Raw genomic sequence first — 24,522 nt, 5'->3', positions numbered from 1 at the left:
TCTCAGTTTTAGTATTCAAATTCAGATAAGCAAGTAATACTCTTTTCTTAAAGAATTATTTTAGGGAGAACATAACCATAACTCTTACTTTAGATTTTTTTTTTCATCCTGGCATCAATATGTATTAGGATTGCTTTTGTGTTTTGATGGGAAAGAATTGGGTTGCTTTTCCTCATTCAGATGTTATTGTCAAAGAGTCATTGCTGTTACAGTGTCTGTGATGGGTAGAGGTAAAACAGTTGTGGTCACTTTAATACTAATACACGATCCACTTGTGTGAACAGAAATGCTTAGATTACTCTCATATTCCTTTTCTTTGGTGGGAGTGGTGTGGGTACTGGGGATTGAACCCAGGGATACTCCACCACAGAGCTGTAGCCTCAGTCCTTTATGATTTTTTTTTTGAGACAGGATCTTGCTGAGTTGCCCAGAAAGGCCTTGAACTTGTGATCTTTCAGCTTCAGGCTTGTGCCACCATGTCCGGCTACTCTAGTTATAAGTTCAAAAATAGCACTAAGTGAAGGAAACAGAAGGAAACTCACATTATATAGGCCTCACCTAGATTGCCTGTGTGTTGAGGTTTGTGATGTTAGAATTTTGTTTTTATATTTTGGCAGTTTGATTAAAGTTATATCATTTAGTACAGTGACAAATTGCTTGAGCCAAAGGGTAGATATTTCAGCCTTTGTATATTTTCACTTTTAAATGAACCTATGGTGGATATGATTTATTCTACCAACTCATGTATAGAAGAAATGGTTCTTTAAATTATTTTCTCTAAAGCAGAGCACATTAAACCCCAAGACCCCAACTTGCAGATTAGTGGGAAATTTAATCTCAGTCATTGTCGGTTGGGGTTCTTACGCCCTACCCAAGTAAGACAATGCCTCACAGGATCTTTGTGCAGAGCAGAACATTCCAAGAGCCTTTTTGGTTCTTGGTCCCTCAGGTCACTCTTGCTGAGATGCCCCCCTAACCACACCCACACAGTCTCTAGGAGTCTGGCACTCTGTGCAGCTTAGATGTGGGAAGCCTAGCTAGAGCTGAGAGACTCTTGTATATTTGCCAGTTATGCTTCACCTTGATGGACTTCCTTTTGGTGCTGACTCTTTACTCCAGGGACCATCAAACTGCTGTTCTTCTGGACTTTAGGCAGTGTCACCTTTGTCTCTCATTCTGTCTTCTCTTAGAGGGCCCCTCTTGTCAGAAGGTTCTGTGGCCTTCAGAGCACATGGAATAATGTCAGTGACTTAGGATTCCACATAGGACTAGAAGAGAAGACAAATTCAAGCATTGTATACTTTGAGCTCTTTTATAACAACCTCTCCAGAGATGAAGGAGCATGAAATACAAATAATCACTCAGTGAGTTTTCTTCCCATGTACCTGAGCTTCTGAGTGGGCTTTGAAACGTGGAGTAAGAATCTACAGCCTAGAGGAGTCAAGGGTATTTGACTGAGGAGAGAGTTGAGCTGCCCTGGGGGACTTCTGGGGAGGAAGCAGGGTACTTTCCACTTCTTAGAAGTCTGAGTGACTTAATTTTTAATGAAGAAGAATGTAATCTTTATAACCATTTGCCTTTTTCCAGATCCGATGCTTCTGGGCATGCCATCTGGACTTGCAAGCCCATGCAAAATGTGGAACAGAAAACACTTAATGATAGAAAATGTGTCTCTGGACAGTTGTGAGGAATTACTGTTTGTGGGGTGGGGGGAACAAAGGTAGCTTAGCAGTGTTTAATGGTGACTGTGTAAGCTTCTAAGGTACTAAGAAGTTATGTCTAGTATGAAGGATTGGTTGGGAGCGTGCTTCTGAACTAGCTCTCAGATACTTAAAAAAAAAGGTCAGTGATTTATATTGAATAGGTTAAGACTACACATCCTTCCCTTTGAGTGTGTATGTGTGTCAGCAGGTGGAGATATGGAGAGAGGGGGCAAACTGATATTTCTAGCTGTTCAGGAATTGAGAGACAAGGACATAGCAACAATTGTGTCCACTAGAGGCCTCATCTTTCTTGCATATCAGGATTCATATGCATTTAAAACAGGACCTTCTCAACTCCATTTGTGGCCTTGAACTATATTTGCCCAATTAATTGCTCTAAAGTCATATTCTTTTCCTGTTCTTCTAGAAAATATTTGTTGAGTACCAAATATCTGACAGAGGGGTCCCAGGCATTGTTCCTTGTGGTGAGGGGTCCCACTGATAGGCAGCTTGTCTGTTTTCCTTACAACCATTGTTTTTTGTTGGGTGAGGTAGAAATAGCAACTTAGGATATACATGACCCTGACTTATGAAGCAAAGATTTGCAGTCTACTGAGTTTCTTAAAGGCAATTCAGTAACCCTCTTGTTTTCTAAATAAGACAAGTTGGGGTTACCCTGCCTGCTCTTGTCTGAGATCATGGCAACATCTTCCTAGCTTGGTGTCTGCCTTCAGCCTTTGCTCTGCTTCTCTGTGAGCTGAAAATAGATATTACATCACATATGATAGTTTCCCACTACATAATACCTATACTTAAAAAACCTATTATAGCTCTTTGGGGTGCTTGGCTTTGAAAGTTGTGTATTATGATATTTGTAATACTTTAGTAAGACTATCAGTGTCGAGGGCTTATGGAGTAGTTACTGTGCAGGACACTTCTCTAAGTACTTTAGATAGATTGATCATTTGGTACTGCCAACATACTTAGGAAGGTGGGAATAATGATTACCCTTTTTCCAAAAAGGATACAGGTACAGAGAATTTAAGGGACTTGCCTAAGGTCACACAGCTGGTGAAAACATTTTGGCTCTGGCATCTCCATTCCTTTCTACTTTCCCATCATGCTTCCGGAATACTTTCTCAGCCTGTGCTCACTTTACTCTGGCCAGCCCCAGTTCATGCTACCCTCTCCCCTCTAGCCATTAAAAGCACTCAATTCAAATCTGACCTTTTCCACTAAGCCTCTTCCAGTTCATAGGATCTTTTCCTTGTTTCTACTCTTTTTGGATTCAGCATTCAGGCAACTCAGTTTAAGGGTGTTTCCCAAATGTTTTCTGTGTTAGTTAAGACTCTGTCCAACTGGTTGGAAGCTCTTTGACCAAGGGCTAGCCCAAGGCCTGAGGTTCTGCTAGTATAGTATAGCACCAGGTCCTGTAAATGTGACCTGTGTGCATGGTCTTTGAGAAACGGAAGCAGTTTTCTTCCATTAAAATTGGCTTTCTCCCTCCCATCCACTCATTCATTCTTATATTTATAGAAATCCTCTTTTTTGAAAGTCTGATAGTTTCACCTTCATATATGTCCAAAGATTAATCCATTGGATAAACCTTGGTTTAAGCACAGTAAATTAGATTGTAAGCAAGAATAGTCTGACTCATCTTTGCACCCACACTCCCTGGAATATATACCATAGCCCAGAGCGTGGTGCAATAAACAGATACCTGATCAGTGGGTGATAAATTGCTAAATTGTACTTGTACTGGTATTTCGGTTTTTTCAGAGTAACAGTTTGCTTATTTAACAAATATAGCTGCTCTCTTCCCATGGGATTGTGAGAAAAATTTGTCAAGGGAAAAGCAGTAAAATGTGCTTACATTTCCTCTTTGGTTTTCTGGGCTAATTGTAGGTGAACTTTATTTAACACTCTTGCTATACTAAGAGTCTCTATGGAGCAGAGCAGCTTTCAGTTAACTTGGCAAATCATTACAAGAGAGAACAGAAGGGTCAGCATAAGCACTCTCTACTAATTAGTTGATAATTGATGTACAATAGCTGACTGATGGGACTTTAGAATATAAACCCTGGAATATTGTTTAATTTATCTTCCCATCTTTATGAAGTGGCTTGGAGCTATGTATTCTTAATAACATCTTACCAGGAGTGCCCAGCTGCTGGAGTAAGACTGAGGTTTCATGGTTGGGAATCCAGGGTACTGAGTGTTATAGAAAGAAATATGATAGTTTTTAATCTCTCAGGGTATAAATGTGACTTAATTTAATACATGAATCAAATGAGTAAGCTGATGGTTCCTACTTTGTAGACAACATTCCTGAATGCTGACTGAGGTTGGAAGAGTGTTGGTGTGGAAGTTATATTCTTGTGGGATAAACATAGAAGGGTTGAGCTGAACTCATGAGGGGTAGGTGGTGGAGTTGGCATTTTCATGGTTTGTATATGAACTATTTATCTGCTCACTTTGGAATGAAATCAGAAAATGACTTCAGCTTTGAAACTTGATTTTCTGAATCTTTTTCAACTAATTATAAAATCCTCAATCTTACTTTATTCAGTGCCATAATCAGTGCTTTCTTCTTTTGTCATTTCCCACACTGGACCTTCTGCACTATTCATCTACTTTCTTGTTCATTTGCTTCTTCTGTCTTCCTGCCCCTTTCTACTGGATTTATGGCAGGTGAACTCTGCTTCCAGTGGAATGCACGATTACCCATAACATGGGGAGCCAATGCATACCAGCCAACCATTTACCAGCACCATCTGGTTTAGTGGGTTTGAGATGAAGCATAGAAATTTGCATTTTTGAGAAGTATCTTTGGGGATGCTAACATATAGCCAGATTTGGAACCATTGATGAATACATAATGTCCAGCTTTTAAATCAGGTTGTTTTCAGCTTTTTGTTACTATAATAAAATACATGAGAGAATCAACTTATAAGGAGAAAAGCTCTGTTTTGGCTCATGGTTTCAGAGATTTCAGTCCAAGATCAGTAGGTCCCACTGCTTTTTGACTTGTGACAAGACAGCACATCATAGTAGGAAGCCTATGGCGAGCAAAGCCATCTACTTAATAGCAGGAAAGTGAAAAAGAGTGAAGGAAATGACTGGAGTTTCATAGTCCCTTTTGGGCATGTCTCCAGTGACCCCAAACCTCCCACTAGGCTCCAACTCTTAAAAGTTTTTACCACCTTCCAAGAGTGCTAAACTGGGTTCCAGCTTTCTAACACTTGGACCTTTGGGGGACATTCCAGATCCATGCTATAGCACATGGCCTTTAGGTCACCTGAACCAAGCCTCTGAGCTCTGTGTCCTTGCTGATTTTCCTGGTCAGAGCCACCTCATTAAGGCAATTCTAACTCCTCATTCCTAGGACCACTGTGCCTCCTACTTCTGTTTCCACTTCTATACCCTACTATTTCCTTCTCACTCCCATGCTTCTTGTCCTTCATATTTTAACTTACTGGTTTCTAACCAGTGCTCCTTAGAATGCCAGTCTTGGGTGAGTCCTTAAGGGGAAACCCTCCCCAAACAAATGCATTTTGCATATCATTTGCTTCTCCCAAAGAGTGATTATATGCATTTGCATTTTAAAGGATCTGATAAAAAGATGTTTATGAGAGTTTTTCAGAATTGTTTGACCATGGACATCTCCCTGAGCTTCACTTATTTATCATGTAACACTTTTGGACACACTGAAGAACTTTGGGAAATGGCTTTGTGGTTATTCTTCTTCAGTGAATTTTTTGTTATATAGTTAGTTCCCTTCCTCTTCTATGAGCTCCTGTCTCTATGATTTAGCTTCATGTTTAAACCAGTCACACTATATGGTTGTTCCAAGGTGAGTCTGTTTTAGCTCTTGGAGATTGTTAAGTCCCATAGAGACAGGATGCTCTTCTAGTGTTCCTGAACTCCTCCCATAGGCTTGGTACCATTTGGAGCATTTGTAATATTTGCCCAGGTTGAAGTACTTTGCCCTTGCCTGTAGAAGCAGTTATTTCATTCTGATTCTCATCCTTTGGTGTTCTTAGCCCCTTACCCAGGCCTTACTGTATTTCAAGTGGCACACTACCCAGATATGTTTGTGACATTGTCACTGCTGTATCTTAGCTGTGAAACATTACAAATTGGCAAAACACTACATAACAAGTCTCATATATTTGACATGTAGGAGTTTATTATTCCTGGTTCTAGGGAGAAATATGAGTGAGAACAGAGTCTGATAACCCTACTTCAGCAGCCTCTTTGACTTGTATTCGTATAGTATTTGGGGAAAAGCCTACCTGTGTCTTCCTGTGGTGAAAAATATATACTTTTCAAAGTTTTCCCATATACCTGGTGGTCATCACATTTGGGAGAAGAACAAGGGCAGACTCAGATTGATAAAATGCCTTGCCCAAGATTATATACCTTGTTATTGATAGGTACCTATGTTTCATTGTAAGAATAGAATATTTGTGCTATGCAATTAGATGTGTTATTTAAGCATTAGTTTTGAGATCTGATTCTTCATCAAAACAGGCACATTCTGATGTTTTTTTTTTTTTAAGAATAGAGGGGACAATGTGTGTCTAACTCATGTTGCTTTTAGAATTATAGCATACATATTCATGTTTGTATGAGCTTAGAGAAAGCTGTGGAAGAATACATATTTAACTGTTTTAGTTGAGTATCTTAAAGGAATGATAATGGAGAGGTATAAGAATATGAACTTTTTCTTTACATAGTTTTGCATTTGTGTCTTTTTAAAGCACGTACACACAGATGCATATTAGTTATTTAGACACCAATAAAAGTATTCCCAAATAAAAGATCACCAATACATTCTAGAAAATGCTTTTACATATACTAAATTAATAAAACTTATGGATACAATGTATATGCCATGATTTTGAACATAGTTTTGAGTCTGTGAGGGGACTCACAATATATAGACTATTTCTTCCTTATCAGAATATCTGTTTTTTCCTGATAGAGGATAGTTTGGAGGGGCATAGTTCTGTGAATGAGCCCATGAGGCCTGCTAACTGGACCCTAGTGTTAGATCATTTTACCTACCCCATCCAGGGTGGCCCTGTCAGAATAAACCTGCCAGGTAGGCTTATTCCATGTGGAAGAGAACTCGGTCTCTCTGTGGGTAAACTTATTTCCCAAGAGGGAAATAAAAGAAGGGTTTATTGAGACATTTGTCCCCATTTGTTCTTCCTTATTTTGGCAGAGAAAGCCCAGGTATGTACTGAGACTCACTTCTCCTTAGAAAATGATGAACCAAGAAGAGGTGTGTGTTCCAACCATTTTACGTACATGAATTTGATAATCATTTCCCCCACAATGGCCCAATTGGATAACTCAGAAAATTGTTCAGTAACGTAGTGACGATAATGACAAAAACAAAAACAAAAATTATAACTACTTTCTACTGAGCAAGCACATCCTGTGTGTTGGCCCTTACTAATCCTTGAAGCAGCCATATAGGGTGTGCAGTGTTGTCTCATTCCTAGAGATGAAGAAACCAGGAGGTAAAGTCAACCTCTAAACAGCCAGAGTTACGTACATGAGCTGCATTTTCCCAGGCAAAATCAAAGTATTCTCTAGTGGCATTTGGAATTTGTTTACTTTTGATGGGAGTATTAGACTCCTATTTTACATTAGGCATTTATTTGGATTTATTAAAGGAAATCTTGCCAGATACAGATGTTTAAATATTTACAACTGAAAATAAGGGGAAAATTTGAGCCTCAAAGTTGCAGAAACTTCATTGGTGCATGACTTACATTGCGCTTCAAGACTACCTTGATTTTGTGTATGCCTGGGAAAAGAACTTGCATAAAACGAATGAAAGGTTTACTGGGAGGTTTACACAAATACTTCTTCTGGTTTTTCTTGCCAAGTTTTAAAAATTATTTTTTTAAATGCTAGGAAAGTCTTGAAATTTTTTTCTATTATATTGTTGTTTTATAGTAAAATCCTCTTGAGGTATTTGGCTAGTGATTGATCTTAGTCTAAGCTAATCAGAGTCTTAAAACCTTTAGCTGAAAGAAAGATGATATGGAGGTGAAGAAAAAGAATAGCGTAAAATCTGCAGGTTGCGGGGATGGAGAATTAGGATATGTGTGTGTGTGTGTATGTGTGTGTGTGTGTGTGTGTGTGTGAGAGAGAGAGAGAGAGAGAGAGAGAGAGAGAGAGAGAGAAAGAGAGAGAGAGAGTGAGTGTGTCTTGGGCAGCAAGGCCTTAATGTATTGTTCCTGTATACTCAAGAGAAAAGAGGCCCTAGGAACAATACCAGAAAGGTACCAGGGATAAGTTTTTTAATAACGTTTATCTAATCCTTGCAATGCACTTATTAAGTGCCAAATCCTAAATATAAATTACAACAGAATGAAATAACTGCTGATATTAACCCCACTTTTGAGATTAGGACACTGAGGCACAGAGAGCTCAGGTAACTTGACCAGGGACATACAGCCAATCCATGATGGAGTTAGGATACAACCCCATGTTTTTGACTCCTGTTTTCTCTGTTGTTAACCTCTCACTTCTTCCTCAGTGTTTCCATCTGCCTTCAGTTCCCTAATGTCCAGTGGTTTGTTAATGCATTCTTGAAGACCCACTTGAGCATGTGGCAAAGCCTGATTTTGATCCTGGATTAGAAAACAATTGCTTTAAATGAGTCATTGGTAACATTTGAATATAGACATTATATTATAACACTAATACTATATCATTACTAAATGCCTTGAATTGATGGCTGTATTATGGTGATATATGTAGGAATGATGGGCATGAAATCTGTAACTTAAATGGTTAAAAATTAATATTAATAACAATAAAAATAGTAAGCTTATTTATAGGAGATGAATGAATACACAGACCTTTAGATAAGAGTTGGAGATTATTTTACTATTCCTGCAACTTTTCTTAAGGTTTTAAAAATTTCTAGAATAAAATATTGGGGAAGAAAACCCTGATGCTTAGAGATGCTGAGGCATATATTAATATATACTAATCCATTTTGTACTCAGAACAACGCTGTGAGTTAGATATGTTATGTCCCCATTTTAGAATAGGATGCTGAGACCATAGAGAGCTTAAAGACCTTGCCCAGTGTCACACAGCCAGTGAAGGTGGGATTTGAATACTGCTATTGTATTTCTGCAAAAGCACCCTACTTCTGTGTGTTGAACATATAGAAATTGATAGGTTGAACCACATAGAAATTGCTTTTCTATGATAATTTCTAATTTCTGAAAGCCATTGCATTTGACTCACCCTAGGAGTAGGGATCACTTCTTTCCTAATGAATGGTTGGTCTGTTGTGTTTCTTCATGACCAGAGAGTGGGTTCCATCAGGGATCATGTCCACCTTGCTTACCACTGTCTCCACAGACCGCCTGATTCATGATTGACATTTGATAAGTGTCGGTTGAATGAACAACATCCAAAAAATTTTGACTCCTTCTCCCTTTTTCCTCAGGTGTATCTCATTTTTGCAGTCCCTGTATCTGTGTCACTTTTAGGAGAACCTGTGAATAGTCATAACTAGTTAGAAAAGATGCAGCCTTGCCAGTGATAATTGCAACATAATCAACTATTCAACTTCAGGAGAACCCTTTTAACTGATGAAGACATTGATTAAAACATGCCCCTCTAAGATGACCTCTCAGTTCAGAAACTTGAAAATGTAAAATGTTTGGGCTCACTACCAACACACAGCAATTTTGGCTAGAATGTATGTGGTGCTCCGAATGCCATCCTCTCAGATCCTTATTTGAACAGTAAACACATTTTTAAAACATATCATGTTGTCTCTAAAAATAAGCGATCTTTCAAAATGAAAACCAGTGCACAAGTGGTTGGCACATCTGGTAGTCAGAGAAGTTGTATGGTTTGTTTTTAGGGAATGACAAGCCAAGGAACATTCAGACTTGGCCAATTGCAAACTTTTCTTCTATCTGTGATGACACCTGATTTAAAAAAAAAAAAATTGGCTCCAGGCTCGATGAAGAAAGAACATTGGAAATGGTCAGAGAATTAAACAGCACCATTTACTATCTTGTTTTGTGCAAGGAATTATAAAGAACTGTTTTTTTTTTCTTACTTCAAGAAAGAATGGAGCAAAAAAGCAAGGACAAATATGAAACAACAATAACAAAACAAAAACAATAGCAGTGGATAGCCATTGAGCACCTATTATGTGCTGGATAATGTACTGAGTCCTTTATATGTGATGTTAATACTAGATGCACAACAACCTTGTGGGTGGTCTTAATTTTCTTCCTGTTTTGTAGATGATAAGGCATAGAAATAAGACATACAAATGCTCAGTAATCTGCCCAGGTTATGCACCTAGCTGATCCGAGGCAGGCTGTCCCCAATGTTCGAACTCCAGAGCACTGCCCGATTCTGAATAGCCTGGAGGTGGTCATTATGTCTGGCATTAGAAAAAGAATTAGATGGTCACATTGACCTGCAGTGGCTCTTGGTCAAATTATTGTTTCACTCCACTTGTGAGGCAAATGATGCTGTTTTCCAGAACATTCTTATAGCTATACACAAACATTCCCTGTTCCCAAGAAGTCCACCACTCATTCTCATGGTTTGAGGCTATCATCTGTGATTCTGTCAGAAGCTGTCATTTCTCTCTCTCTCTTTTTTTTTTTTGAAGGACATTAAAGCTTACCAGTGAATTTTGGAGTAGGGGGTGGGACAGTAAAAAATTGATGGACATATTGGAGAGAGAAGGGCTAATTTGTTAATTTCTTTATTACAGAACAAGAAAATAATGTGGATATATGCATCCAGGGTAGAAGGTTACACAGGCAGCCATGACCTGTGTAAAATTCTGGCCCGGGAAAATGGATTTATAGTTACTATCCCCACTGACTCCATCTTCCAGTTAGCAGCCCTGTGGAGAAGCATCAAAAGGATTGACTTTTTGAAATTGCTTTTATTTTTTTCTCCAAATGGCACTGTTTCAAAAAAGACAATCAGGTGGGCTTCAGTGGAAATAATTTGTCAGTGTTTAATGCTCACTATAACTATCTTCTATTTTCATTCTTTCATCTCCTCTAAGCCTTCTTCAGTGTGTACTAATAGACCCCAGGCTAGGTGCTAAGGGAGCAGAGATGCCCCAAACATAGGGCTCTGCCTTTCAAAAGCTGTAAAATGTAAAAACTGAGAGGATGAAAGGAAGGCAAAAGTTCATTTCCTGAAATGTTTCAGGAACTGAGGTAGGTATATTACTGGAGACCAAAGGGGAACAAAGGGAAGAGTTGGGCAGATCTGCTCATTTGGAGGTGGAGAAGGGAGTTCATAGAGGAGGGAACCTTTGAATTGAGATCTTAAGATGCAGAGGGTTCTCACTAGGTAGGTTAGTTAGAGTAAGGGCATTCCAGGTAGAGAGAAGAACTTGAACAAGACATGGGTTAAAAAAAAATTTTCACTGATCATGTTGGTATTTATTGATTCAAGGTATGTGTATTTTAATGTCACAACATCTCTGAAATTTGAACACCAGGCTCCAAATTTAATTGGCTGTTCGTGTTTCTCACTGGTAACCAAAATAATGCTGTGCCTTACAATGTACTGGCATTTTAGATTTGATGAAATATTAATCTGCTTTGCCATCAAGTGTTATTTTTTAAGTGTGCTGTTCCAGCTTCTGTGTATCTTTGTTTTAGAGGTGGATGGATATTAATATTTGTTTATTAAAAAGGAAAAAGACATGAAATGATTGAATTCTTTATAGGACTATATGGTATTTGACAGAATACTTAACATCTGATGTTGTTTTGATAACAAGGGCTGATAACAATGGAACCTGGGGAGGCAATTCAGGTGTTTTACATACTGGGCTAAGCTATGAACCACAACATTACCTTTTCCAAGGACAGAAGGAAGTGGCATTTAGAATTTTTAAAAATGTTCAAGTTCTGATGCACTCCATAAAACTGTTCACACCAATCTAGGTGTCAATATGAAGCCCTGATAGTACGATGTTTTATGAGTTATGAAAACAGAGTATCTATGATTGATTGTCCAAGGGCCAAGAAGATGGATCAAACTTAAGCTGCAGTGGGAAGGGTAGATGAGATGTTCTGGTGGGTGTATTTGAAAAACAGAAATCCAAGAAATTTCTGTTGCAATTAATGATCTTGGAAAGTGTACAGGAAGAAGCCAAGCATCCTGGAGCCCAAACTTAAGCACACAGGTGTCACAAAGATACACTCCTCGCAGTATCAGTTTCTGCTTGGATTTCATCTGAATTTTAGTTTCCTTAAAGGCTGGACTGGAGCAAGGCTGCTGCCAGCTAAGGATGCTGTCACTCTACCAGCGTTTTTGAGATGTGGCTACATCGATGGGGCCATAGCTATTGTGCCAATTGTCTTGTTTGTCCTTTGGCTTCAGGGACTTCTGGAAGAAAATGTTTCAAAAGATGATAAGTAAAAATACTTTTTGGCTATTGATTTAATTTTGGGGAAAACAAAATAGGAAAGCATGTCCCCAGGGCTAAGGAAAGATACAGTGACACTTTTCACCTATTACGATCCCAATTATATCAATGAAAAAAAAAAGTGAACTTAAGTGAGAAAATTTTAGATCCTGATTTGTTAAAAACTGAGGTCATATTTATTTTCATTTGTTGTAAGTGAGAACATAGTGTTTAGTTACTGACACTTGGCCAGGTAGTTGGCAAAAAAAAAAAAGTTTGAACAAGTACATCCATGTAAAAAGAATGTCTAGAATGATTCAAATATTATTATTAGTTTTTATAAATGAATCATGGCAGTGTTTGCCTTTTTTTTCCCTTGCTTTTCACTTTCCCATAATGACACAGATTCTTGTGGGTTTCTTCTTTTTTCTTTCTCCTTTCGGTATGTACCAAACTTTTCTACATTGGAAGGTTGTAAACTAATGCAAATGAAAAACCTATGTCAAATTTAGTTATCATGTTGCTTTTCAAATGAGTGTGTTAAGACTCTCATCCTGATTGTTTAAAAAATTGGGTATATGTTCAATGACAACATATTGGGATAAAGAGAAAAAATCAAGATTGGAGGTACACAGTCATACTATATCCTTTTAAACAGGCTTTTTGGAAGTTCAGATTTGGAATGAAGTAAACCAGTTAAACGGGTTTTTATTTTTTTTAATTTTTTTTAGTAGTGTCAACTTTCCTTGCTGGGTGATTCAAGTGGAGGGGGAGGAGACAAAAAAAAAACAAAAAACAAAAAACACCAGAAAACACTTTGGTTTGATGAAGGTAATTCTATCTCCCTACCACCTTAACCCTTTAGGTAAAGATATAAGATATACCTCTCAATATCATTCTCAAAACAAGATTCTCACTTCTATATAGAAGTGAAATTTAACCACATTTTATAAAAGTGGTGATTATGGAAGAGTGTCTGTTGTAGCTTTATGACTTTCCAGTTGGAATTAGAAAAAGATTTTTAGTAATATTGCCCGTACTAAAAAAGGAAGATCCGAGGACTGTCTTTTGAGATGGGTCCTGATATAAGTGTGCACATGTGTGTATTTACTGGTCTCTGATTTAAGGGACATAAAAGCTAACCTGATTCATTTGTTTTTAGGGGCTCTTGGCTTTGGGCCTCAGTGCAAGTCCATTGGAAAAGGCAGCTGCAACAATCTAGTGGTCACCAGCAGTCCCATGATGGTTCAGCGACTGGGACCCATTTCACCTCCAGCAAGCCAGGTCTCCACAGCATGCAAGCAGATCAGTCCTAGCTTACAGAGGGCAGTGAATGCAGCCAACCTGAATATACCTCCTTCAGATACCAGGTCTCAAGTTACTTTTTTTTCCCCCTTCTTTATGGTATAATCACACCCCACATGTGTTTTCCCTTGTATCCCTGAATGCATGGGCGCGCACACCCGCACACACACATGCACACACACATGCACACAAACACACATGCTCCCAAGCAACTCTTCTGATGTGAGTGTTGTAGGGGAATGCTCCTAAAAACTAAGTATATGCCATTGTATCCTCTTAACTGGGAGGAATGGTTTAATATCTACTATCTTGTGGTATAATTAAAATGAATGCCCATTTTGAGATTTTGAGCCTCAGTGACTGAAGGCCAATATGTACATTTGTCAGTTCCTGTTGAAGCAAGTCATGTCATGGTCTAATAGGTGTTCCATGCACATCTTTTTTACCTGACAGGTTTTGGTGTATATATTTCAGTCTCAACACTGCTTATCAAGCTGTTTTCTCAATCCATCCATCTGTCTACCCACCCATCGACCTATCTACCCAAATATGTATCAGTATCAAGCATCTACTATCTGTGTAATGTAATAGTCAAAGTTTAGGGTGATAGCAGAGAGAATGAAGACAGAAATCACACATTTTAAGGCTTTATGATATGTCGGGAAGACATATTTTCATGTATGAGTTGCATAACATTTCAACATGATGTCTGATTAGGTGGCAGAATAAGTAGGTACAATAAGTACCACATATCTATCTTCATAGTGGAGAATTAATTAGAAAAGAGAAATCACCCCTCAGACAAATTTTCATCTCTGTCAAGGTTTATATTAGGGAGATCATAAAACCAAAATACTGTATAGTTTAAGGTCATTTCTTTTTTAAGTTAATATTTTGTCATAGAAGTTATCTTCTTTGAAAAGCACAATCCAAAGTTTTTGCCTATGAGTCTTGGTTCTGCTGTAACTGATCCTGCAAAGGACTCTCACTCTCTGGGCCTCTGCCTCTTCTTCTTGTGGGGCTGTAACCCACTAAGATACCTGTGGTTCTGAGACTCTATTTCTTCTTCCTTTCCTTCCTACTACCCATCTTTTCTGCTCTTGTCTTCCTGCATAATCCTCCTAGCTTCCATTTGAGACTCTGAAAAAAGTTCCTGGATCATTTATTTATGCCAATTTTTTCATGGGGTGGAAAGTTGTTTTTCAGCTGAGACTTTTTGTGATGGGAAGCTGCTGTCATTTTCCCATTGATGATTATGCCTTGAGGGACTCCTCAGACTTGCTGAGTGCTGCATGTAAAATTAACTGTGCTCATGGGTGGGTGTCACTGGGAAGCCTTCAGCTTCCTGTCGGTTGCAAGTCCAGCCCATGCCTTGAAGGCAGAGTCATAATTAATGGAGGAGCTGATGGTAGGCAGAGCACAGGCTGCTCAAGCCACATACCTTATGCAGTCCTTTTCATGGGTCGGCCAGAGAGGGTCATTATCTCAGTGTGTTCTGGCACATTTGATTCCTTAGCATAATTTTATATCCTTAAAAGGCAACACCTTAAAGAAACACTGACAGGTGTTTTTGACTATGTATTCCGTGAGCTCTTCTATGAGAAAAAAATTTTTTTTGCAGGATGAACAAAGAAACGCGAGTTGAGGAGTGGCTTAGTGAAGGATGGAACCTACTTTTAGCAATTTGGAAAGGTCACATATTTGTGATCTTTAAATTGGTTTGTGTGTTCCATCAGAGGGGAGAAAGAGTAAGAGGCAGCAGTTCAAACTGGAAGGCATGTCATTGTCACAGAGAAGATGGTGAGGTCATCATCTTAGAGCCTTATCCACCAGGAGTCTGCTGGAGGCAAATAGGGACTGGAGAGGTGCTCCGCCTAATTACCCATATAATTCCCGTAATTCCTAAAGTAGATATTATATTACTCAAGGACAATCGTGGGTAGAATTTGGATAGACATCCTTCCAGGTGTATGCAAATGCATGCATCATAAGTATTGGCTTTTCTTTCCACTAAATTGACCTAATAACTGACATAGTTTTATAATTACTTTTTTCAGTTCATATATTATAAACTCTTTTGTAATAAAGGTTTCTTCAGCCTCACATAATGGTTTCTTTCTGCTCCAAATTCCATTTTATAAAGTATATAAATAAAAAGTAATTCTTATCAGTCTTTTATTACTAAGGATTTAGTTCTTTCCCCTTATTTTAGTATTATAAATAATGCTTTATTGCATTAACCCTGTAACTCTTTTATTGCACCTCTCTGATTATTAGAATAAATTCTTTAAGTACAATTTGCTGGGTTAAAGGAAATGTACAATTTTTAGCTCTTAATATGTATTCTCAAATTGCACTGTAGAAAAGACCTACCCATTTATAAATTCACTAACAGGCTAAGAGAGTGCCTGTTTTCTCTGACCTTATCAAATATTAGTTATTATTTTTATAAGTTTTTCTTAGTATAAGTTTTTCCATCTGAGGTACAAAATGATATTTTGTCTTAATTTGCATTTCTTAATTATTGATATCATTGACCAGTTTTCATGGATGCATTGGCTGTGTTTTTTTAAATTCATTTGTATACAGTTTTCTCTTGGGTGCTCATCTTGAAAAAGTCACTTTTTTCTTAGCTTTGTTGGGTTCTAATTAGTTGATGAGAATTTTGCCCTAGTACTGAGTATTTGCTTTCATTAATTTCCCAACCATTTCTGACTTAATGATAAATGCAAAATTACCCCTTAGTGTTTTGAAGATCAAGAAGATCAAGAAACTATTCTCAATTTAGGCATTGCCGAAAGTTTATACTACAGAGCCTGTTGTGCATATTTCTCCTAAAATGACAAGGCCAACATTCTGGTATAGTAGCCTCATCCAGTGGAGTCATATCCCCATCTAGCAAAAGTTGGGCAATGGAAGAAATTTGCACGAGTTTGGAATATATTTAGCTTTTCTGGTGTTTGCACATGCATTGTGATGCTGTACTTTATGATTGAATATTTGTACTACCTTTTAGTATTATCCCTGTTGAAGACATCATGGACCCCAAGACACAGAAAACCTAAATGCTTTCTCCAGTGTCACTTGCTTGTCAGTCACAAAACTCACCCATTGCCTGATAATATCATTCTACATCCAGAAAGGCACCACATTTCTCTTTCTCTTCTATTAGAAATTCTTAGGGGTGATTGTCTTTTTGTTTGGAATATGCCCACAAAGCTCAGAGGAAGAGCACAGGCTAGGAATGGACTCTGGACTCTCTATGAGTCCTAACGTTTTATAAAACCCTTCCGTAATCAGATGCCCTGTTAATTCTTCTGAGCGATTTACCAGGACACATAAATAAGAAGTTCCAGATAGACCAGGTCTGGTCTTCCTTTCCATATCTGTGTATATATGAAATATATGTATTCTTATGAGTGTCAGTTTGAGAGTTTTCTGCATTATTTTTAAATTAGAACTTCTTTTAAGTTTGGCATTGAACCAAATAATTCAATTTGGGTCATCCTACCTCTTACGACTGAGAGTTACTTAGCTCTTACTTTATCAGTCATCGTAATCCTTTTTGCTGATGGTTCCCGGGTGTTCGTATTGCTCTTATTTTGTTTGAAATATATCTACCTTCTTTTCACATATAGCTCCAAATAAACCAGTTACCAGAAATAGTATCCTTAGGAACAGATGAACATATGGATATGGAGATTGTTCTCAGTATGGTGACACAGCGCTCTGAACTCTGTCACTTTCCTTCCCACAGGTCTGGTGTTGTAGCAGCAGGGGTTACAGGCAAGAATTCTTGGCAGCCCTCACACTCATTTAACATATTGTTGCAGAAAGAACAGAAAATTTGTGTTCCATTTGTAGCTTGTGTGACTTGAAGCCGGGTTTACCAGGTCTTGTAGTCAAGCAGAGCATTATGGACCACATGTGAGCTGCAGTGTGAGAAAAGCAGCAGAGAATGTGTATGATCCAGCTAAGGCTCTGTCTGTCACATGCTGCTTCATTTATTATTCACTGAGGGCTTTATCCCCTCCCCCCATTTTTTTTTTTTTTGGTGTGTGTGTCACTAGGAAAAATTTTTACAGAACCTTAGTTTTATTCTTTGTATAATAGAATTGATTAAAAATCCAGTTTACTTGCCTCACATATTGTGTCAAATAAGAAGATAACATAAGAAAAATGCTTTCTAAGTTAAAAATATTGGATAGTTACCATCATGATGTTTATTTATTTACTTTGCTAATTAACAAGTTTTTGAATACTTTATATTTATCTAACACTCTGGTAGGTACTAGGGAGATTAAAAAATGCCTCTTCTGTTGAGAGACTTTGACTTCTGTTGAGGAAAATACCCACATATGCTTCCAGGTGCACATATCTGTATATATGGAAAGAGGACTCTTACTGAGAACTGGTGTATTGGGGAGAGATTCCATGCATTAGAACTGTAAAAGGTCTGGATTACTGCATAGGAGATAGGAGGGAGACTGGCTGCTGAGAGAGAGAGAAAGAGAGAGAGAGGGAGGGAGGGAGAGAGACAGACACAGCCCTATTCATACTAATTGCTTTAATGATAGAATATAGAATTTGCTTTTTGAAAAATATATGATAACTATCTTAGGAAACTGAGATGTCCAAGGTATTAAGCAAAGCATCTACACAGGGTTATATTCAGATTTAATTTAAGCCATAGTCAGGTGTAATTTGAGAAAAATGAGAATCGTCTTTCAACAATGGAACAATGAACAAGTCTCACTATAGGCTGCCCTCAAACCAAATAATATAATTTTATAAGCAAAGTTTATAGAGATAGATAAAATTCTCTGTTGGTCACTGCTTAAAAATCTGAAATGTTCTAAAATGACACTGACAGGCAAATGTGCCACCTGAGAATGGATATCCACTCAGCCACATGGCTGTAGTGAAGCTCTTATTCTTGATGTTCTATAAACTTTCTCAGGGTGTAAAGCAAAGTCAGTTGTCTCTGCTTCAAATATGACATATCTACTGATTTAGCTTGGGTCTGAAAGTAATTCCTGAATCTCACTGGGGAAGGGACCAAAGGGCCCTTGACATCCAATCACCAGGAGTCTTCTGCTGAGCTCTGCAGGAAGAGCCACAAGCTGCAAGTGTGCTAAGAAAATAATTGAAAAGTGTCCACAGGGAATTAAAAAACAGATGGTTCAGGAAACACTTTGGGGCTTGAAAAGGACTTCAACCCAAATGTAAGGATGTGGACTAAGAAAAAAATCTATGTCAAGGGCAGCTGGACATACATTCCGGCTGTGTTTGTCATTGGTAAACATTACTTCGCCTGATGGTAACATCATGTTGATCACAGTGTTATCACCCCATAGTGTGCATTTCAGAGCTGTTTTCTTGCTAATATCTCACACTCATAGGAAACCACATTCCTGGCGTCCATTTTGTGAAATGGAGTAAGAGGAACAGGTGGGATAAAAGTGTTTCTCTTTTTCACTTGTTCCTTTGCAACAGGTTGATATTTAACAGCTAAAGATAGTAAAAGTGTTCATTTTGGGGAAGGCAAACATTTTCTATAACATTTTGTTGTGGTTAATTTTATTATCCCAAAAATAGATCTCTGTAGAAAGCAAGTGCAGATACACATAAATAAGCCAGCTTTTCTGCTGTACACTGAGTCTGAGTCAGGGAATACAGTGCCTGTTCTAAATGTCTACATGAGTAGCCTCTTTGTGACAGATTTTCTGTCTAAGGTACATAGCTTTTATTTTCTTCAGTTCTTTTTAAGGAAGACATGCCGTAATAAAGCAAAAGAATGTTAAAGGGGCCTGAGCTACATTATGGACCATTTTGTTATGTATACAATATATTGTGAGACATGAAGCTTATTTAGTAAAGGGTAAGAACAGATAGGGAAATCTTGTGAAACAAGCAATTGAAAGTGAATGATCTACTCTCAGCCCAAAGCTGCTCTGATTTAAGAACAAGAACTCATCAAAAACCCAAGCAAGCAAGTATGGTTAAACCTTACATAGCCCCAGCATGTAATGTAATTCTAAAAATGACTTGATTTTAGTTTGTACTCCTTATATATTATAGCTATGTTTTATTTAAAAAATTAAGAATTGAAACCAGTCCGTGTATTTTATATATATTTTTCACCTACTGGGATGATTTGTTATTGTAACTGAGTACTGACAGTATAAATTGCTCTTTTATTATTATTATTATTATTATTATTATTTTACTAATTTGTTAATATCAGTGAAACTAAATTGTAAAGCTTCTGAATCCCCTGGACTACGCTTTGACTTTAAGGATTTACTCTTTTTTTTTTTTAATGAAGTTAAGTTTAATGTTACCTCCCCAAATAGATGTTACTTAAAGGCTGATACTCTGTTTAGATTTGTATGCGCTGCAAAGTCTATCATACCATACTGCACACAGTAGGTACTTAACAAATACTTGATTATTTGGTTTGCTGTGACAGACATTAATAATTTATCCCAGGTCTTTAATTTTCCCCCTACATTAAAAAGGATATTTGAAAATAAAGCAAGCACTATTTATTATAATTAAAGTTCTGAGATTATAACAATATATCTTTTGTTTTATTATTTCAGTAAGCATTAGCTTTTATTGTGCTTCTTGGGAAAATATTATTTACCTGGAACGAAAAGCCTTGGATTTTATCTGAACCCAAGAATGTGTGTTTAGTGGAGAATGTAATTAGGGGAAATACATAAGGGATTGTAAGTGCAATGTTCTTTTAGCTCTTAAGCAATCCATATCCTGTTAAAATGTTATTTTTTTTCTTCTCTTCTGGCTGCTGTTCCAGGTCCCTTATTTCACGGGAGTCTCTGGCATCCACGACTTTGAGTCTCACGGAAAGTCAATCGGCCTTGAGTGTGAAACAAGAGTGGTCTCAGGGCTATAGGGCTCTGCCTTCGCTTTCCTCCAACCATAGCTCTCAGAATGGTGTGGATCTAGGGGACTTCCTTGGCCTTCCTCCCGGGACATCCATGTCCAGCAATAGTGTCTCTAACTCATTGCCATCCTATCTTTTTGGCATGGAAAATACCCACTCTCCTTACCCTAGTCCCCGGCATTCATCCACCAGATCCCACTCGGCCCGCTCGAAGAAGAGAGCACTGTCCTTGTCGCCCTTGTCAGATGGCATCGGGATAGACTTCAATACCATCATCCGCACCTCACCCACGTCCTTGGTTGCCTACATCAATGGGCCGAGGGCATCCCCAGCCAACATGTCCCCGCAGCCAGAGGTCTACGGGCATTTCCTGGGGGTACGCGGCAGCTGTATCCCCCAGCCATGTGCAGTACCTGGCAGCCAGAAGGGCGTGCTGGTGACCAGTGGTGGCCTGGCGCTACCGGCCTATGGTGATGATGGGGTACTGGAGTATGAGCGCATGCAACAGCTGGAGCACGGTGGCCTTCAGCCCGGGCAGGTCAACAATATGGTGGTGCAGCATGGCCTGCCCGGCCCTGAAGGCCAACCCTCTGGCATGCTCAAGACTGAGCGACTGGAGGACTTCCCAGGTGGTACCCTGGATCTGCCGCCTGCGCCCCCGCTCCCTCCCTTGCCACCGCCTCAAGGTCCCCCACCACCCTACCATGCCCACCCGCACCTTCATCACCCAGAGCTAGTGGCCCACAGCCAGCCACTGGCACTGCCTCAAGCCACCCTGGACGATGATGGAGAGATGGATGATGGTGGGGGCAAGCACTGTTGTCGCTGGATAGATTGCAGCGCCTTGTATGACCAGCAGGAGGAACTTGTGCGGCACATCGAGAAGGTCCACATTGATCAGCGAAAGGGGGAAGACTTCACTTGCTTCTGGGCTGGCTGCCCTAGAAGGTACAAGCCTTTCAACGCCCGCTATAAACTGCTGATCCACATGAGGGTCCACTCGGGGGAGAAGCCCAACAAGTGTACGGTGAGTTTCTGAAGCCCAGGAGTGACCTTTCTCCAAGGCCTAGCATTTGTATTTCATGTATGTATTTTTCTAAACTTGGCCCACGGGTCTGAGTACAGTTTCTTCATTTGTGGGTTTGGATGTGTGGTGCTGGGGATGTCCATGAGATTGGATTGCCTTCAGCTTGAGGAAGGGAAAGGTTCTTCTGGTGGCTAGTGGCTGCTGGTTTCTCTCCATTTCTAGATTCTCTTCTGAAAGGGTACATGATCAGCAGGGAAGGCCAGTCTGCCCCACTGTCCGTAATCTTGAAAAAATGCTGGCCAGGCACAAACTGGAGCTTCCTTAATGTGCGTGGACATGTAAGAGCAAAGGAACACACATCACACCACCAGCGAGCTTTAGCTCTCTTCCAAAGCAAATACTCAGATTTTTCTTTCCCTCCAATAACTGGGTGAGAATTGGAGTGGGGGAAAGGGGTGTTCTGATATTTAAGAAAGGAACTTACTACTTAGCAAATTGGCTAGTAAAATTATTGCTACATGTACCCACACGCCTGCACACTGTACCTTCCAGGGTTGTGGGACTAGTTAATGATTTATAGCCAGCATAAAAACACCAGAGGATACCACAAAGCAGAACCTGGAGGGATCTCACCTAATTTTAAGGAAAGAGTTTGTGGAAAGATATAAGGAGGGAGTGGATTAGGGAATGTGCCTGATGTACCTTTGGCATTGAAAGAAGTGGGCCTGGTGTCACTTTCCCCTGCCTTCCCCTTTCCTGGCATCAATCCTGGAACTCTGTTTCTGGGCAAAATTTACTATATTTGAATAATATGATTCGTAAACTATTTCATAATAATTTCACACCTCAGAGAAGCCCTCAGGGTTTACAAGTGGGACATCACCCTTGGGATCACAGGGATGGCTTTGCACAATCTGACAGCTTACTTAACTCTTGGAAGAAGAACATATGGTTTATATTAATTTAGATGGGCAGGAGTATTTCTTTAGAGTTAAAATCTGAGAATTCTGTGTGCTCCCTGGATAATGAGTATGGTGGAGGTCCCTAAATATGTGAAATATACAAATTATTTTAAAAAGGAACTTATCTGGACTGTGATTCCCCAACCCCAGTCCCTTCTTTCTATAGCATGTCGTGATATAGAGAATCTGGACCATGTTTATGTCTCATTGTAGATTAGCCAGGTTCTCTGATTCATGTAAAAGCAAACCAAACAGGTGACATCTGTAATGTAAGTATTAGAAGCACCTTTTCACCATCCAGTAGGTATTTTTGAAAGAGTTTTTAAGAATTTTTGGTGGAATGAAATTGCATTTCTCATGGTTACATTATGCCCCATGTTGTGATTTTTCTTAAGGAAAACCTGAAGGTGATATATTATGAGAATGTCAGGTTCTATGAGTAAAAGGAATAATTACATTCCAGGAGGCAAAACCTCACTCTTTCAGTAGGGTTCTGCATTAAAAATGCCAGAAAGAGACAGGCAATTGTAGGCAATTCCATTTACTCTGTTTGGAACACACCATCCTATTGCAGGCAGGAAAGACATTCAGTTTCTGAAGGAAAACAGTCCAACCTTTCAGTTCTGACTAATCCTGGCTGAAAATAGTTTACTGGATTTGGCTTTACTGAAATAAACATAAAGCCTTGAATTATCCAAAAAACTTTTTTTCTGCATTGCAAAATTAATTTTTATGCAACAGGATTTCCCCATTTTCCCACTGTTCCCAGACTTTTTAAAGATGTGTAACTTTATAAGGTTGACTTTTGCTGAAGTGCATGCTGAATAGTAAAAATAGAAATAGTTGAGTGAAAGAATAAGCTGAAAGGTAAATGTTTGCAGACCTCTGCATAGTTCTTTATTGTACTGTTCAGGATGGGTATGGGAGGTAATTTTTCTCTTAATCTGCCCACTCCCCACTTCTAGATGGAATCTTTGCAAAATGCAGATTGCTAATTTAATAGCATATTAAATCTAGAACCACAAACCATTTACTTACACGTATCATAGTGCAAATATGTTTATCCAAGGCAGGGTTTCTTAGGACCTGACTAATGCTGCAATTCCAGTCTTGGGAATATATATTTATAGCAAGAAGACATCCATTTTCACATAAACATACATATTATGGACTTCATTTCTTCTGAAGACCTTTGACTTACTTGTCATCTGCTTGATTTGTAGGACTGTAGCCAACTGGCAGTGAATGTTTTGCATGAAAATTTAGCATTCCTCTCAAGGTGTAGTCCATGGATAGAAGACATTGTGCTTAAAGTGGATGCCCACGTGAAATAATGTATTCTTCTGCTTTTGAAAAATGAATGTTTACACATTTGGAATCCAGACACAAAGAACTTTTAACACTGGGATGTCTCATTGCTTTAAAATCAGAAGGTAGTTGAATCAAAGCTAAAGATCCTGCCAAGTAAAATGACCACATTCTTCTTTTGGAGAAGTGATCTTTGGCTTTTTGTGGCTGTGTCACATGCTGCAAAGGCTAGGAGCAGTTTCAATGAAAAGGTCCAGTCTATTTTACGTATGCTTAACTGCTTTTAATTTTCCATGATAGAGTTACTCATCATTTTCACTCAATTGCTTATTGACCCAGGAAAGGGCAGATGACCCCTTTGTGTTTGGTGACCATGACTACAAGAAGCACAAAGAGCTTGTGGAAGTTATGGTAAATGGAGGGTGTGTCAGAGGGCTACCGTCTGCTTACAGGAAGAGGCTGCCACTGGTGTCCTCCCTCAGTGCCAAATTCCCTTTCCTGCATGGGAGAATGCATTTTCAGAATTTCTGATTATGACTCTCCAGCTTTACCCGGAACTCTGGGGTTCTGATCACTCAGGACTGTAGATGGCAAAACCAGGGGAGGGTTATGAATTATTTATTTGGTTCAATTACTGTAAGAAGAGGATGGGTTCTTTTCCTTTCCCCACCCAAATAATCCCACCGTTCTGTAGATCTCATTCTTACTGCTTCTGGGCAAAGCTCTCTTTGCAGGCCTGGCTCAATGGCAGAGATATTCCCAGCCATGGACAAAAAGGCCTTGAGAAGTAAAGGCAATGGCAGACAGACAGACCTCAGCTAACTCAGAAACTGGGATATGGCAGTATTATATTTAAAAGGACT

The 24,522-nt window shown here is 39.0% G+C and overlaps 1 protein-coding gene across 9 annotated transcripts in view; it reads left to right on the top strand.

The window, feature by feature from the left end:
- Glis3 (GLIS family zinc finger 3) overlaps nucleotides 1-24,522 on the top strand; it is a 428,547-nt gene that overhangs the window by 119,643 nt on the left and 284,382 nt on the right. For 7 of the 9 annotated variants that reach the window (XM_046420163.2, XM_046420161.2, XM_046420158.2 and 4 more), the window contains 2 exons: nucleotides 13,310-13,517; nucleotides 20,273-21,389. In XM_046420163.2, coding sequence (XP_046276119.1) covers nucleotides 13,387-13,517; nucleotides 20,273-21,389 — 1,248 coding nt within the window. In that variant the 5' untranslated portion in view covers nucleotides 13,310-13,386. The remainder of the gene's footprint in view (nucleotides 1-13,309; nucleotides 13,518-20,272; nucleotides 21,390-24,522) is intronic. The other 2 variants (XM_058571445.1, XM_046420164.2) reach the window with 1 other exon arrangement.

The sequence above is a fragment of the Marmota monax genome, unplaced genomic scaffold (genome assembly GCF_021218885.2).
Source record: "Marmota monax isolate L192 unplaced genomic scaffold, Marmota_monax_Labrador192_F-V1.1 WCK01_AAM20220418_F8-fsc00277, whole genome shotgun sequence".
NCBI lineage: Eukaryota > Metazoa > Chordata > Mammalia > Rodentia > Sciuridae > Marmota > Marmota monax.
The sequence above is the reverse complement of the archived record's forward strand: the minus strand, read 5'-3'. Positions and strand labels throughout refer to the sequence as shown.